General features: G+C 45.5%; 1 protein-coding gene across 1 annotated transcript; it reads left to right on the plus strand.

Annotated features, from left to right (window-relative positions):
- Positions 1-71: 71 nt before the first annotated feature.
- LOC110082636 (CCN family member 1) lies at positions 72-13,846 on the plus strand. Its single transcript, XM_020800322.3, has 5 exons — positions 72-317; positions 1,305-1,518; positions 5,818-6,144; positions 8,504-8,709; positions 9,454-13,846. Exons 1-5 carry the CDS (start codon positions 267-269, stop codon positions 9,760-9,762), a joined length of 1,107 nt encoding a protein of 368 aa, XP_020655981.3. The 5' UTR covers positions 72-266; the 3' UTR covers positions 9,763-13,846.
- Positions 13,847-17,106: the final 3,260 nt, after the last annotated feature.

Here is a 17,106-nt window from a genome sequence, read left to right on the forward strand (position 1 = left end):
CCGGCAGAGGGGAGGGGCCCCGGTGAAATATAAATACAGAGACAACGTAGTTGCTTTGTAGGTAGTGAAAAGTTGCGCAATAAGGAGTGCGTGAGAGTGTTGGGCGCTTACAGAGGCGAGAAATATCGGGGATTTTTTTTCTTTCCTTTTGCAGCAGTTCCTCTTTGCTGTTTTCGTCCAGAAGCCTTGGGAATTCGTTTCTCTAAACTTTTTTTTTAAATTAGTTGTCATTTTCTGTGCGTGTCATCTCTTCTCATCGGGCAGCAATGCAGCTCGCTGCCCTACCTAGTGTTATTTTCCTCCTGTGCCTCTCTCTGGTGAGTAGCCCTTAGCCAGCTCAGCCGCCTTCCCTTTGGTAAGTGACTAGGACATGCGACGGTGTTGACAAATGATGACAGCGAGCAACAGTCAGCCAGACCCGGGAGGCGGAGATCCTTAAGAAAATTTGATCAAAACCTGGAGGGCTCCCGCTAAATGCAAGTTCTAGCTGGCCCGCCTCCCTCTGCTGGCTCACCCAGGCAGTAGAACTGGTTGATCCTGATCACTCCGAAGTAATCTGGAGTAGAAATACTCCATGTAGATGCACGCGCGTGCGCGTCCTGCTTGCCTGCTTGCATCCCGAGTGGGCGCTGCCGGGCGCCGAGTCCCCACGTCGTGCTTTTGGACTACTTTCCGGGTGCTCTCCCATCGCCGGTTCGGAGCCGAGCCGAACCGGAAGGTTCGCCCAAATCCAGTGTTTTTATCTATCGCCCTGTCCTGAGTGAAGTCAGGAATAGAAGCGCCCCACAGTGTTGAAGGTGAGGCTTTCCTTTCGCCTGCCTGCCTGCCCCTTCCCTCCCCCCCCGCTCGCATCGCAGAGGATTCCCGCGACTCGTCACTCGGGGGCGGGCGCTTTGATCCCGGTCGGGAATTTCTTTCGGCGGTTTCTTCGCGACGGAGCGGGCACCGGCTCGGGGGGGGGCGGACGCGCGCCCGCAGGATTCCCGGGGGTGGGGAGGACTAAAACGGAGGAACTCCGGGCCAGGCAGCTCCCTCTAGGAAACTCTTTTCGGGCTGCACGTTTAAAAAAAGACATTCGGCCAGCAGGGCCGAGCCCATCGCCTCCGCAGCGGCCGCGGAAAGGCGACGGTTTCAGCTCGCCCTGTTCCTGCCCTGAAAGCGCCCCACTGGTGCCGAGTCGATCCCACAAGCCGCGTGGGGCGCAGGTGGGGCGGAGGGCTCCCGTCGGATCTCCCTGGGCGGGCTCTGTTGCCCACTCACTCACTCTCACTCCCCCGCCGCCGGGCGCTTCCCCCTCTCTCCAGGTGGCCTGCCGCTGTCCCGCCACATGCCGCTGCCCCCCCGGCCCACGTCGCTGCCCCCCCGGCGTCAGCAGAAGGGTGGACGACTGCGGCTGCTGCCAGGTGTGCGCTCGGCAGCTCAACGAGGACTGTGACGAGCTCTCCCCTTGCGATCCCCACAAGGGCCTGGAGTGCAATTTTGGGGCCGACCCCGAGGCCCAGCGAGGCATCTGCTGGGGTAAGAGGGGCGAAGGGAGGGCGGGCGGGCATCCTTGGCCACGCACCCCTGCAGCGCCCTAGCTAGGCATGTTGGCACCCCTCGGCAAGCATCCAGATCTGAGACGTGGGCGGGGAAGAGAGTGAGGTCACTCCCCACCCACGCAAGTAAAAGAAAGTGGAAGTGTGTGCCCCCCACAACCCTCTCAAAAAGAAAAATGAGCAGGACCGGAAGGTGTTTCTATTTACTTTCCGAACACTGGTCTGCAGATTCACCGCCAGATTTTTGGTGCCCTGGCCCAACCTCCAGTTGTTCTCTCCTCCTTACAGGCCGGGCTCACCCGGTACTCTTGAACACACATTGTTTCAAGAAAGGTAGGGTCATAGCTATGTTGGCACTCCATTCCATTAAAAACATGCTGGCCGTTTTTGGATATTTCATCTGCAAAAATATGACAACCAGTGTTTTTAGCTCCTTTTGCCATTTTTTAAATATGAAATTAGAATTGTAAAAATAGTGTCTCCTGCTGAATGGTGGTGGCAATTGTTAGATTGTTATGTGATGCCATCAAGGCAGCACCTTAATGTGTGTGAACTCCACATAGAGGTGCTGGAGAATTACTAGCATGATCCCCAGAATTGTGTTGGTGTTTACTTAACATTTTTCATAACCTGCCAAGGATTGTCTGGAATTTGAGTCATGGCAAGTGGACTTCTTTCGAGTCCACTTGCCATGGACTACTCAAGTAGCTTCTTCAGCCATGGATGAGTACTTGGACCCTTTCAACCTAACAAGAAACAGTTGCCATGACTCAACTTTCCGAGAGCCACACCTGGATGATTGAGAATCTTCATGGATATATTGCCAGGGACTGGTTGACTGAGCAGGCATGTCACCAAGACACCTCATTAGTTAGACTAAATCAGCCACAACAGGTTACATGAAACCTGAGAGGATTCTGGCCAATAATTGTCATGTCCAGTGAAAAGAAAAGGATCTTGAAGTTGTGTGATCCTGAGGGTTTGGGAGAAAGGGTTTTAGCTCTTCAGCACTGGGATCCATGGGAAAGGGAGATGCAAGAGAGCTCTTAAGGACAGTGGTTGCCTGGTGCCTATTGTGGTTGGTGGGGTGGAAGGCATAGCAGCCTTTGGGTGACAGTCAGGGCCATTGCAAATGTGGGTACTCATATATGCATGCCTCCCCACAGGCAGGCAGGCAGGCAGGCACTCACGCACATAGATACAGGCTTTCATATGCCCATGCACATATGCATGCACACAAACGCATGCATGAAGACAGGGATTCACTCACACCATTTCTTCACCCGATCAATTCATTCCTGTCACAACTTAGGTAAAGAAGAAAAAAAGTATACCTCTTCCTGCCCTGCGTTTGAAATTTTTCTACCAGCTGCTGCTTCCCTCTATGGCTGGTTTGAAATCTTGGTTTCCCCATTTGCATTCTGTCTCTTCTTTCCTTTCTGCTGCTTCCTTCTCCTCTTTTTCTGTCACACACACTTGGACAGAGTGTGATGAGGTTGGGAAATGGGCAGGAAGGGAACACAGGCATGTCCCTTGCCCTCCACCTCTGATTGAAGGCAGAAAGGAATAGCATGGCCGGGGTGGCCTCCGCCTGAGCTGAGACAGGGTCTCATTTGTTGTTCCTTGTGGCGCAGTGGTTAAACCGCTGTACTGCAGCCAAAACTGTGCTCACGACCTGGGGTTCAATCCCAGGTAGCCGGCTCAAAGTTGACTCAGCCTTCTGTACTCCCAAGGTTGGTAAAATGAGTACCCAGCTCGCTGGGGGGGGGCAATGTGTAGCCTGCATAATTAACTTGTAAACTGCCCAGAGAGTGCTTGAAGCACTATGGGGAGGTATATAAGCAGCACGCTTTGCTTCGCTTTGCCCATCTGATCTGTGGTAACTTCTCTCCCAAGGCTCTATATAGGCAATAAAAACAGGTTGTACCCCCCCACCATCTCTCTTTCTTTCTTTGATATTTGAGATTACATTGGAGACAACACAATCATCCTACCACCCTGAAAACTCCTGATCTCATATGATTTGGGAACTTACACAGGATTGGACTAGGTTAGTACCTAGATGGAGACCAACTGGGAATGACTGGGATCCTCCAGGTAGAGACAGGAGAGAACCTTGCCTGGAACCCTGGTCACAGTTGACAGTGATTGGCGAGGTGGGCCAATGGCCTGACTCAGTATAAGGCAGCTTCTTGCATTTCTAGCTTTCTTTCTGCAAGGGCCTTGTTCTCTTCTCGAGACTTCTTCAATGGTATATAGAAGTTATTTCTCTAGGGCTGAGCCCTGTAGTTTGCTAGAAAGTGTGAGAAGGAAGGTCATACTTCTGGAACACATGGTGTGCTGAGGAGAGAGCAAGTGAAATGAGACATCATGACATCCCTGAAGGCCAGTGCAGATTCTCCAGGATCGACGATGTCCAGCAGAAGGCTCCCAGCTTGGAGCCCATGTCAGCCATAGGCAGCTGCAACTTGATCCCAGTCCATGTGAGCTGTCGCATCCTGTTTTCACGCGGCTATTTAAAGCTCAAAACATTATCTTTAGAAAAACTCAATTCTGTAGGTCAGCTTTCTCTTGTTTTGATTGTTGACACCTTGAGGACGTCTATGTTTTCCATGTCTGCAAAATGTAAATAAGATATTCTAGGTAAGCTTTGACATAGACGAAATGCAGAGCTCGGAAAAGTTACCTTTTTGTTGGGTGGAAGATTCTGTGAATCACAGTAAAAAAAAAAAAAAAAAGAGTGGCTTTTCCATGTTCTGATCAGTAATTGATAGACTTTTGGCTTCCAGGATCTACTCCTTCCATGCAACTTACTCTTTATCAGAAGCCTCAGGAGCTACCAACCAGAGCCTGATGCAAAGAGCACGTCCAAATCGGCGTGTACTGTAGCTCTCTATTTGGATGGATCATTTTTGGTGCTGTTTAGTTCAAATCAAGTTACAGTCTCCACACTGTGCTTGACTTAGAGTGATCCATCCCACCAACCCCCTTTTTGGGCACAGTGCCAGGGCTGGAGGTTTTCTGGCGCAATTCAGAGCGCTCCTGATTAATTCATTCTGTAGCCTGTGTGGATGGTTCGTTTTCACCCTAATAGAACTGTGGATGGTGTAATCTGAGGTGACAACCTAAGTGGGTTGTGGCGTTGAAAGAGATGATTAAGAATTCCCTTTCCTCTTCTTTAACCTACTCTAATGTTTTAAATATATTTTTCCTATTGATGCAGCACTGTTCAAGATAAATGATATACATTGGCAGTATTATGTGTACCATGCATCGCTGTTTCACTATGACACTTGCTTTCTTTAACAATAAAAAGTTGCTGCAGCTCAATAGGAAAAGGTTAAGAAGGGGGTCGGAAGGGGGTGTCATTAATTGAAAGGGGAGCAATTTGGAGTGATCCAAAGACCTGTCTGAACCGCTTCTTGCAGGAGGAAAAATGTTGATAAGTGTGAACAGAAATCTTGCTCAATTGAGAGATAACATAGATTGCACTAAAGATAAGAACCCTTTAAGTCCAACTCAGAAAGCTCTAATTACCCCATCGGGATGTGCCTACAGAATTCAACACCTCCGCAAACTTATTCCTTCCCCCCCCCAAAAAAAATGCCTTGTGGGCAGTGTCCCCCACACCCAGCATTTCCAGGTTACTTTCTCTGACCTGCTATGCCATCCTTGCTGCCTGGTCACCATGAAGGTCAAACCCTGAAAGCAACAAGGACTCCTGTGGCACTCTAGAGGCCAAGGGCAGAATCCTGTCTGCAAACGCAGAGCATTACAGCAGTGTAGGCAGAGTGCTCCACCCTTGCTCCAGTGACTTCTGGCTTGCAATTACATAAGCAGGAAATAGCCCCATGGACAGGACTGGGTTTACCATTTGTGCCGGGGTTACTGGATTCCCCTTCTTATAAAAGCTGTGGGAAAGGAAGGGCCATCTACGTCACAGACAGTTATGCACATGGCAATGGACCACCAGGATTCTGGCATAAGAAGTTTTATTTAGCACAAGCTGTTATGGGGTGTTGCAGAGCTAGCGAGATATGCTGAAGGTCAAGGGGGTGCCTTTATTTTAAAGGACTCCTGTGGTCCAACTTTATTGGTCGTTTGCCACAATGCAATCCACATGGTTGAGGGAAATCTTCCAGATGCCTCTGGTTTGATTCTCTCATGTAATGGATGTCTAGTGTTTCCTTTAAATAAATAAATCTTGACTGCCAAAATAACATTTTCTTTTTTTCCCCCTCTCCTCTCCCCTCCACTTTTCTGACCTCTTCTTTCTCAGCCAAGCAAGAAGGCCGGACCTGTGAATACAATGGCCGCATCTACCAGAATGGAGAGAATTTCCAGCCCAGCTGCAAACATCAGTGCACTTGCATTGATGGGGCTGTGGGCTGCCAGCCACTCTGTCCGCTGGAACTGCCTCTAGCCTTGCTGGGCTGCCCTAGCCCCCGGCTCCTGAAGGTCCCTGGCCAGTGCTGCAAGAAGTTTGTGTGCAACAAAGGATCCAAGAAGTACAGAGGAGTAACCTTCGACTACAACTCCCATGGGGAAGCTAATGACAATGAACTCGTCTACGTGGGCAAAGGGGGACACTGGAAGAACCTGCCAGGTGAATGGGCAGGGGGAGGGACTGCTCATGCCCATCTGCAGTGACTGGAGGAGAGACGCCACCCATTTATATGGAGGGTCTGCTGTCTCCTTCAGGGAAGTGGCCTCTACAAATCCCACCATCCTTAGCCAGAACAGAGAGTTTTCAGTGGAAGGTGCCAGGGTGGGAGAAGGCTGTTTTCACATCTGTATGGGGAAAAATATGATTTGCCTCAGAGAAATATTCATATAATTTTTTGGAAATGTGGAGAAAATTGATGGGAAGGGCTCTATAGTTCTGAGATTGATGATAGGATGAGAAAAGAGATTACTCTAAGGATCTGCTTAATAAATGTTTGTAGGGATTCTTCTCTACCTTGGGTAAGAGGCATCAATACAGCCTGGATCAAAAAGCTACTCAATAAGTGGTGCGCTGGCTGACAGCACTTGCCCTGTAGGAACACTGACTAGCAAGGAAGCACTAGTGTCAGGTTACTTCTACAGAGTCTGTCTCTGTGGGCCTGGCACTACAAACAGGCAGGACAAGGCAGCTGCCTCAAGGAGCAGATTTGGGGCGTCCCCAAAAGACACCAAATGATTAGCTGTTTGATTTGATTTTGATACTGTTCATCTTCATTCAGGGAGATGGGGGGTGGAGTTGCTACCTCTTGCTGTTCTGCCCTCACATTACGGTAGGTTGGCCTCGTACATCCATCACAGACAGTGCCATGAAGAATAATCTACTTAGAGATATCAAGCTGGGATGTTTATCATTTGGCTATGTTGCAAGGCATAAGGGTCATCTGTTGACTGTGTGGTGCTGCTGTTGAGTGACAAGCTTGCTCCTTACACTGGTTGTGGCAGCTCCTCATCCATGCCTTTCAGATGCAGTGTAGGGAGTTAGCAGCAACTTCACTGAAAATATTGGTCTTCAGTGTCCTATTCAGTTAATATAAAGCTATTGTTACAAGTCTGGGGCCACAGTGGGCTCAAGCTACAGATATGCCATCTGCCAAATCCTTCTGCAGACAGCAGCCTGTTCATTAATTCTGTTGGAATCCTGACCTCACTTTGTTCCCATCAACCATCTTGGTGTCCTTACCTCCTTCCATTAAACTGGAAAGGGCTAACAGAGTGAAAGCACCTTAATGTGTTGTTAGCAGTGAAAGTGACAGTCTCTTCCATATTTTCCCACCCCAGTCTTTCCAGTTGTGAGCTATCCCTTGTAATGGCCATGCATTTTATAGGGGTTTGGTCCATTAGGTGTAACACAAAATCTGAAGAACTGCTAAAACATTTTTAAAATACAGATCAGCACAGTTGCCTGTACGTATTTTTTTTTTAACTCTCCATGTAGGTGTGGCCATGAAGTCCTGTGGACATGGCACTTTGGCAATGACATGTTGTGAGAATAAGCACATAAAATGCAACCAGCTAAGCTGTACAGTTTTGCTCCAAAAGCAGACAATGGAAAACTAGCACTTGTGCTGGGGATTGCATCTAAACAGGATTAGGATCTTGAACAAAATAGGAATTACTCTTTGCTCTTTCAAGATCTGACTGGATGCTCCTGTGGGTCAAGAAATGAGATCCTTCCTTTGACTTTCTTTTAATTCCCATTTTTATTTCTGTAGCTAGAAGGGTAGAATCAGAAAACATTCAGTCCTGATCACCAAGTACCGGTACTTATCTCCCTTCCGTATCAGGTTCTTGACTGATTACAAGGCCTCCTCTGTAGTTTCTAGTGCTTAAATAGGGATGCACAAGTTTTCTTCCCAGAAAATGGGTCTTGCACCTCCCGAGGCTAAGGCAAGATGGGACTTTTACCCCTTGCAAATATCTACTCAGTTTTAAGTAAATTTGATGGGTTGTGATAGTCTTTTGACAAAAGCAACAAGAAATATTATGGCGCCTTAAAAGCTACCAAGTTTTATTGACATAAGCTTTGGTGGATTGTAATTGACTTTGATGTTTTTTCATATTTGGCATCTGATGAAGTGGCTGCAATCTGGAAAAGCTTTTGCCAAATAAAACTTGGTATTCATCACAATTTTTTTCATTTTTAATGGTAACAAATATTTTAAAAAAATGATCCCTTTCCACAAATTTCTGTTCAATTGGGCTGTGTTACACATTGATTTTATTTTGCATTTTGGGTCTTCCTGACAAAGGTTAACTACATAACGACTGTTGTTTGTCTCTTCCTATTTTAAACTCTTTGTAAAAAACAAAATCCTTCTCAGTCTTGTGGTTGTTCGACATCATATAGGGGTGCTGTTTCCTCATTGGTTTTCTTCGTGCTCCTGCTTTTGAATCATTATGAAAGTTGAATAATGAGACTTCCCCCTCCCCTCTCATTCTCTCTCTCTCTCTCTCTGTAGCATGGAAACTGCCTTTCCAGAGTCACATTGCAAAACAGCAGCACAAATGCTTGGCTCAGACCACACAGTGGTCACCGTGCTCTAAGAGCTGTGGTTTTGGCATTTCCACTCGTATCTCCAGTGACAATCCCCAGTGCAAGCTGATTAAAGAGACTCGCCTGTGTCAGATCAGGCCCTGTGGGAAACCTGATTTTACCAAACTAAAGGTGAGGTGGTGGAGGGGAGAGAGTTGGCACTGCTTCAGGGCCTGGCCTTGCATGCTCTCATAAAGCACTTAAAATGGTGGGCTTTCTCAAATCAAGAACTGAAAAATCTAATACAGGGTTGGGCAATACGAGGCCTATGGGCCTCATGCCATCCTCAAGAGGCCCAAATGTTCTGCCAGCATCCCTGTAGTCGCCCCCCCCCGGCATTCCTCCACACCCCATTTTTTTAAAAAAAGGACTCTAACAGGAAGGCTGAGTGCCACAACATGAGTTCCCTGGATTGCCAATAGGCAATGAGGCCTACTGAATTGTAGGAGGTGTATGTCTACCTCTACTATATGGCTGGGCAACAGTGGTTCTTCCTGTTTTAAGATACAGCTTCCAGAATCCCTCACCATTGGCTGTGCTGGCTAGGGCTCATATAAGTTGTAGGGCCAAAGCTTCTGGAGCAACCAGCTGCCCACCACTGTTTGGGACATAAAGGAGATAAATTCCCCAGTTGAATTGTGAGACACATGTAATATTACAGTGTTCTCATTCAAGAGCAGGTGACACTAGTTAGTTTGAACAGCAACTCCCATAATTCTAAGCCATAATCCTAGGGATGATGGGAGTTATGACCTGTAACAACAGGAAGATACCAGGTTGTCTGTTCCTGTTCAGATTCACAGGGCTATGTTGACCAAGCTCCAACGAATGGAGAACCATCTGTCTATGACCCACTGTTTTCTTTTTCTCTCTTAGAGAGGCAAGAAATGCCTGAGGACGCACAAGGTGCAAGAGCCAGTGAGGTTCACCTATGCCGGCTGCAAGAGCCCACGGCGTTATCAACCCAGCTTCTGTGGGGCCTGTCTGGATGGGCGTTGCTGTGTGCCGTTGCGCACACGCACCCTGAGCGTGCCCTTCCACTGCCCAGATGGCAGCTCCTTTGCCAAGAACATCATGATGATCCACACTTGCCAGTGTGGCCCAGCTCACTGCCCGCCACTGAGTGAAACTGCTATGGGCCCACAGTACCAGCTGAACGGCGACACTCACAAGTTCCTGGAGTAACAGACCCTCCTGCTGCTGCCACTTCCACCGCTGCTGCCGCCGCCACCGTTGCTGCCGCTGCTGCTGCCTCCTCTGCTGGCAGTTTGTGAGCTGAGTTGATCTCCCAAATGATTTTGGACCACACCCTAAGGCCCATCCACTTGAAACTCTGTTCCAGACCAGCTACCGTGCACATGGAGACAGCTAAAACTCTGAAGGCAACATGGATTTGGGAGGTGCTCCACGTCCTCAAAATATGGGGAATGCATGTGCTATATAGGGGAGTCTTGAGATCTACATTTTTTTGGAACAGATACTGTGGGTTTGTTCTTTCTGTTCAGTCCATTAGGCTCAGGCTGGACCTAGGCCTAAAGTGACCGCTGAAAGAGTCAAACCAAGAAATCCTTCTGTTGTCATACCATACTCATAAAGCTTCAGGTTCCATGGTTATAGTCCCAGGTGCTGGCAGGAAGCAAGAAATGTGGCCTCTCTGCTTTAGGGCTAGCTATAGGACTTCCAGTTCAGATTGCCACATCCCAAAGAGTAAAGCACAATACAAAGCTGGAAAGAGTAAAGCACAATACAAAGCCGTTCAACTCAAGAAGGGGGCTCAGGTCTGCCAGAGGTGTCCCTAGAAGAAGTGTAGATTGGGAGCTGGTATTTCACCCTATGAATGCAGAGTTAGGAAGAGAGCTGATAAAAGGTTGAAACTCATGGGTATTTATTTATTTATTTTTTACCAAAAATTTGTTCTAGGAAGTGGCAAAAATAGGGAAGGCTTCTTTCGAACCCATTCTTCCTCAGTTGCCTACTGTCTATGCCTATGCTTCTTCTTCTGTTTGAAACATTGCTTTTCACCCTTGAAGCCAAAAGGCTGCTTTGCTTCCATCTCAGACATCCCAGTGGTGAGGTCTTTCCTGGAGATACCCATGGGCAATTGTCTTGCAGAGTAATACAGTTTTGCAAGAATATTCTGGTAATTCTTTTGTGTGCATATTGCACACAGAGCCTCTTCCTCCAGATTGTGCTTCAAATGTTTTCCAGCTCATCCTGTTCAGAGTTGCCGAAAAGCTTTTCAGCTTGGCAGAAGTTAAAAACAAACTTAAAATCAGAGACAAAAATCACAGTAAATACACACTTTATAAGCTGGACACAGCCAAAATTGTTCTTGAGACCTAAAACTGGTTTGAAAGAGAATTTGTTGCTTGTGATGTATATATATACAGTAATTGGAAACAATGCTTTCCTCAGGCTGCTTTCAGTCCCCTTCTAAACCTATTATCTGGCTCCAGGGCAATGCAAGCTGTTTCCAGCAATAGTGGTTTGCAGTAGGTAGCCTCTGCCTAAGTACCATCTGCTCCCCAGAAAATAATTCAACCCCCCGTCTTGGTCAAAAAGGACCCCTTCCTACAATTATGAAGGCACTTTTAAATTTTGCCCTGCTCCCTAAGTTCCTGGAGAGCAGCAAAAGGGATGGAGAGAAGAAGACAGTGCAGTGTTGAAAAGGATTTGAAGCTTGTCGTCATTCTTGTGCTGTTAGCAGGGGAGGAAGGAATCTATATTTATGACTGCAGTAAATTAATCTTTGCTAAAAGGTAATGTTATTTTATGTACATTTTTTTCCATAAAGGAAAGCTTTAGTGCTGATTTGGAGTGATGGCTACTTAGCTTCATAATGAAGCCCCCCCAAGCTTTGTGTTATTTAAGCAGCACTTCAGTTCGATCCTTCCCACCTAGATTCTTTGGTGGTGTGAGAATGAAGTGTTTCTCCTTTACTTTTGTATTTTATGCCTCTTTCTGCCAGATGGGCAACTTTGGTATGGGAAAAATGTTGGCCTTTCAAAGAGAGAGAGAGAGTAGTCAGAGCATCCACATTATGCACTTTTAGCAGTCTGATACCATGTTACCTGTCGTGATTCCATCCTATGGAACCCTTGGATTTGTAGTTTGGTGAGGTATTGAGAATTCTGTGTTATAGTTGAGGGGTTCAGTGCACTAGAACTCTATAACAGAACATTCTAAGCACCTCACCATACTACAAACTGCAGGATTCCATAGAATAGAGCCATGTCAGTTTAATGGGTGTCAAACTACTCTGAGTAGTATAGACAGATGGCATATTAGTGGGCTTGATATAACCTCTAGAACTCAATTTATTGAGGTACATAATAGTGTAGACAGTTTATAAGGGTGGCTGGACCTCTGCTACTCTTGATTGAAAGGAAAATTACCCAGGAACCTGTATCCTCCAGAAAGGAGTTAAATTTGACTGATTATTTCACATTTGAGATAGAGGAGCTGCTGTTGCTGCTGCTTTGCTGTTGTGAAATGGAATTCTAGATTTGTTTACACAGATATATGCAGGAAATGATTTTGCAAAACTAACCAGCCCCGATCTTAATTGGGAAGCTCTGTTATTTTAAAGTATACTCCGGTTTTTAGGCTAGAGTTGCCATTTGGCTTCTTTAAGGTTTTTAAGGAGAACCCCACTTTTTTTGCTTTGCTTTATTTTTATTTTCATTATGTATTGAAAATATTTTTACCCCACCTTGCTCCTTAAAAAAGGACCCAAGGCACCTTACATCATTAAAAAAAGACAATACTAATACTAAAAAGGATGAAATTTTGGATAAGTTTTCATAGATAGCCCTACTTCAAGAGGTCTGGGAAAAGGACCCTGCAGATGATGTTGCTTTACATGTCCTTCCTTACTTGACCAGTGACTTGTGCTGGTAGAGCTGATGGGAGTAGAAGTCCAACAACAACAGGAAATTTACTTGCTCCCCACACCTATTTAAATAATCCTTCTAAGACTATATAAATGCAGTCATTATGAAAATTGCCAGAATATGGCATCTCTGAAGACACCAGGATTTTAATTGGATCTCTGACTGAATATGCTCTCATGAAGTAGAAAATAATAATATTCTTTGTGGGACAAAACTCAATGATGAACATGTGAGCATCAGGAGCTGCTTTACGTGATCTGACTGTTGTTCCCCCATGATTTTACATGTCAAAAATGCTGTTCTATGAAATGTTAACCGATTCTACGCTGAGGTTTTGAATCTGGGAAAAAGAAACAAAAAACAACTTCCAGGAATCAACAAGGCCTGGAAGAAAAAGATTTGACAGCACTAGTATAACTTTGCTGCCATCTAGAGGCCAGCTTGTGGCAGAGTCCAGAGTTGGTTGCCTGAACAGCGAACAGGATTTCTAGAATTAAACGAGATCAAAGCCTCTGGCTTTGAAGAGGGATGGGCAACGCATTGCCTCAAACAATCAGCATCCAAGTTCAGACCTCTACAATGATTACGTTTCTTACAGGAAGGCCCTCTCCACCAGGTCCATGAGAGCAGTCACTGGATGATAGTCTGAATCTTGTCTTCTCAAATACTTGATTTCCCCCCTTTTTGGACATAAAGAGAGGTGTATCTGAATGGCAAGCAACAGAAATTGAAGCCTAATTCTAGGCATCTGTTTGGAAGCAAGGCACTTGCAACAAAATTAAACTTCTATCAATAGACTCTGCCAGCCCAGAAGCCTTGGTGTAACAAGTGGCTTAGCAGACACCAGTGAGTACACTTAGAGTTGCAATGATGGAGTGCTTTGCTTGATAGTGCTGTATAATTTCTGCAGCCTTTGCCAATGTGACAATACAGAAAACAAATCTTGTTGATTTATGCTGATTGTAAATGATGCCTGGAGAAGTGGAAACGAAAATGGATGGTATTTACATTTGCAAGTATAAGCGTTAAGTACAGTACTGTAATATCCTTTCTTTGCATCAATCTTGAGCCCTCTGGTTCCCTGAAGAGCTACACTGCAATCCGATAATGGAAGTAGGTAAATGTTCTGCCCACTGAGGCCATTAGATCTAGAACAATACTGATCCTGCCTGGTGAGCATGAGCATATATTTAATGTGCAACTTGCTTGTGCATTCAGACTTTTTTTAAGGGTTTAGTGCCTTGTTAAACATGGAATCCCAAGACGTCTCTGTGGCTTGTGAAAAATGAACCAGGCATAATTGTCAGTTGTGACTAATGACCCTCTGCTTGTATCTGTTTTTATTCTTGTTACGATTAAGAGGCACGTTGCAACTATCCACCTCTTCTCTTATTCTCTTCTTCTTTCATCAAATTAGTTGGCTTTATTTTTAATAGATCTTTGTATTACAGTCATAAGTGCGAAAATTGTCATATATTTTAGAGATATGTGGGCATCTTTGCACCCTTATTCAAGATTCATTACATAGACAGTTCTAATCCAGGTGATGGTTTGTGGAGGAAGTAAAGAGCCTTTAGGGTAAGGGAGTCATGAAGGATGAAAGGATAAGCAAGAGAAGGACCCTGGGGGGAACTTTCTTGTAGTTAGAAGTATCCTACTCTTCCTCCTCCTCCTCCTCATCACAGAACTGAAAAACTGGAAGTCACCCTCTGGATCATTGAGTCCAGCTCCTGTTAAGGAGGCTCAGTGAGGCCAACTCTGACCAACTTCAGCCAAATCATGCAGATATTTCACTTACTGGTCATTGTAGGGTAGTTTTGTCCACAGTCTGAAGGCTACTACCAGATGGTAGCAGCCATAGGATATTTTGTTAGGTTTCAAGCACTCTGAATGAGACTTCACTGACCATAGCTTGGTCAAGGCCTTGTATCAAGAACTCTTTGATGACTAATTCTTTGGGGGAGTTCGGTGACACTGGTGGTAAACAAAGTCCTTCGATTATGTTTCAGATGTGGGTTATAAACAGAGAAGAGACCTCAATGTTCCACTAGCACGCAATGTGGAATGCAACCGGTCTTGGTAGTGGCATGTTTTCCTAAGTCTGCCCCTACCAAGCAACGGCTGCAGTTAGATGGAGGCCCCATCCGGCTATTGAAGCAAGCCAGGATTTGTGTAGTTTTCATAATTTGTCCTCTTTTTGGCATGTGGAAAGAAATCCAAACAACTTGGGGGTCCAAGATGGTCCTCAGATAATGAATTGTATCATGTCCTCTGGTTAGTAGCTGGAAATGTTTAGATTTCTGTTATGAGCAGTGGATTTCTGAGGTGGAGTTACGTTTTTGTCTTAAGTCAGAAGTACTGTATGCCCACTACGTCTCAGGGGAGAAGGAAAGAAGCCCTTGAAAAAGTTCACTAAGATTTCCATAGCTTTACATCACCATTTACCAGCGGCGAAGTCTGCCAGGTCTCACTTCTCTACCCTTGTCTATGTGTGAGCATGTGCATTCACATGCATACATAAGACAATGGAGAATGCATTTCATGAAAGCACACAAAATAATGTGCCACCATAAATCCACCACACATCTGACAATCTTATACAAGTGACATCCTTCTGGAATGTGCATTTGTTGTGTTGTCACGTTGCCTCCAATTTATAGTAATCTTACAAATGAGTGACCTCCAAAATGTCCTTGACAGCCCTGCTCTGCTTCTGTAAACTCAAAGCTGTGGCTTCCTTTATAGAGTCAATACACCCCATATTTGGTCTTCCTCTTTTCCTGCTGCCTTCAGCTTTTAGGAGCATTATTGTCTTTTTCAGAAAATGTTGTCTTATGATGCACTCAAAGTCTGACAGCCTCAGTTTCATCATTTTTGCTTCCAGAGAAAGTGCAGAGAGTTCAGGGTTTGATCTAGGATCCACTTGTTTGTCTTTCTGGCCTTCTAAAGTATCTGCAAAGCTCTCCTTCAGTACCATATTTCAAATAAATAATTTTGTATTGTTTTGGGTTTCTTCATTATCCAGCATTCACACTTATACATAGTAATCAGGAATAAAAAAGTGAAGAAGATTTTGACCATGATCTCCAGTGTCACTCTTGATGGTTTTTTCTAGTTCCTTCATTGCTGCCCTTACGAATCCCAGTCGTCTTCTGATTTCCTGGCTGCAGTTTCAACTTGGAATGTGCATACTGATATTGAATGAACTCATTAAGAGCTTGTCTACACAGAGTCTTTTGGAGCAGGCTGGTGCAGGCTAAATAGGGTCACTTGAGATGGGTAGAAGTCCAGTATGCCATTAGATGCGATCTTCACATCCAAACAGCATATGGGACCTCAAGCAACCCTATTTAGTCTGACTTCTTCTGCTGTCAATTTGCCATATTGTAAAGTTTCTTAAGAAGAGAACCACTTCAGGATACTGGTAAATTGAACATTTCCTTTGCTCTTTTGTGGAGGGGCAGAGGAAGTTTAAAAAGTCTATTAGGACAGCACAGATGTGCTGCATCAGATAGATAGATAGATAGATAGATAGATAGATAGATAGATAGATAGATAGATAGATAGATAGATAGATAGATAGATAGATAGATAGATAGATAGATAGATAGATAGATAGATAGATAGATATGAAAACTTCCTTCTGGAAGTGGGAGAAGACAAGAGAGGGCAATAAGAGACATTTTTGTGGATTCAGCTGAAGACAGATTCTCAACTGGGTCTTTAAGACAAGTCAAAGAAAAGGGGGAAATGCCCATCCTTGTCTCCTCCTGCTTCTAGGAGGAAGTTTTCAAGTTTTAAATTTTTTGTAAGTAACACTATGTATATCTGTCCAACCCTAACAGAGTCTCTCTCTCTATATATATAGGCATGGAGGATTCAGCGGCCCATCACCCCCAAGGCAGAACCCCCCCTCCCTCAACAAAGAAAGGGGAGGTGCGGGCCTCCTCCCTAGACACACACACACACACACACCACTCTGACTTTTTCTAGGGATGGAGCCGCTCCTAGGTGCAGCCAGGAGAGAGACTGTTTTGCAGCCACCGTCCTTTTTAAAAAAGGGGGTCAAACCCCACCCGCGGAGCACTTGTGGACTTTGTGGGCTTCCTTCAGGGCCACCAAAAAGGCTGAGTGCTCCTTTAAAACAAACAAACAAACACCTCACAAAACAATGAGGAAGTGTTTAAACCACAATCTTGGCAAATTGACAGCTGAAGGCGCTCACATTGGTTCCTTTTCACATGCACTGGAAATGAACCAAAACAGAGTTCTTCTACCAACACTAAAAAAAGTTGAAGCTCCTGACAGGGACCTGGAAAGGTGCAGGTAGGAAGCTCTGGGGACAGGCTGGTTTGCTCCAGTGGCTCTGTCATGTGATTGCCAAAATAAGAGAGTGAACTAATCTAAATACAGTACTCATCTCATAGCACCCGAAGACTTAAAAAAAGAATTGTGAATCTCAAGGAAAGAAGCCACCCATCCAGCTTCACCTCGCCAAGTGATGGCCACGCACGTGTGAACCAGCCCAGTAGTGTAAATTTCCTTTTGGATGTGACGAAGATTCGCAGGTTGGCTGATCCCACCCCGGCAGCGGAAAGGTTAACAGCCGCTCCACCCACGCCCCCTTCCCCGCCCC

Source organism: Pogona vitticeps, chromosome 2 (genome assembly GCF_051106095.1).
Source record: "Pogona vitticeps strain Pit_001003342236 chromosome 2, PviZW2.1, whole genome shotgun sequence".
Taxonomy (NCBI): Eukaryota; Metazoa; Chordata; class Lepidosauria; order Squamata; family Agamidae; genus Pogona; species Pogona vitticeps.

What these genes read in the sequence shown, in the direction of transcription:
- LOC110082636 (XM_020800322.3), top strand. Translation starts at nt 267, where the DNA reads ATGCAGCTCGCTGCCCTACCTAGTGTTATTTTCCTCCTGTGCCTCTCT. An exon ending in TCCTCCTGTGCCTCTCTCTG is followed by an intron (nt 318 to 1,304) that starts GTGAGTAGCCCT and finishes CCCTCTCTCCAG; the next exon opens with GTGGCCTGCCGCTGTCCCGC. An exon ending in ACACTGGAAGAACCTGCCAG is followed by an intron (nt 6,145 to 8,503) that starts GTGAATGGGCAG and finishes CTCTCTCTGTAG; the next exon opens with CATGGAAACTGCCTTTCCAG.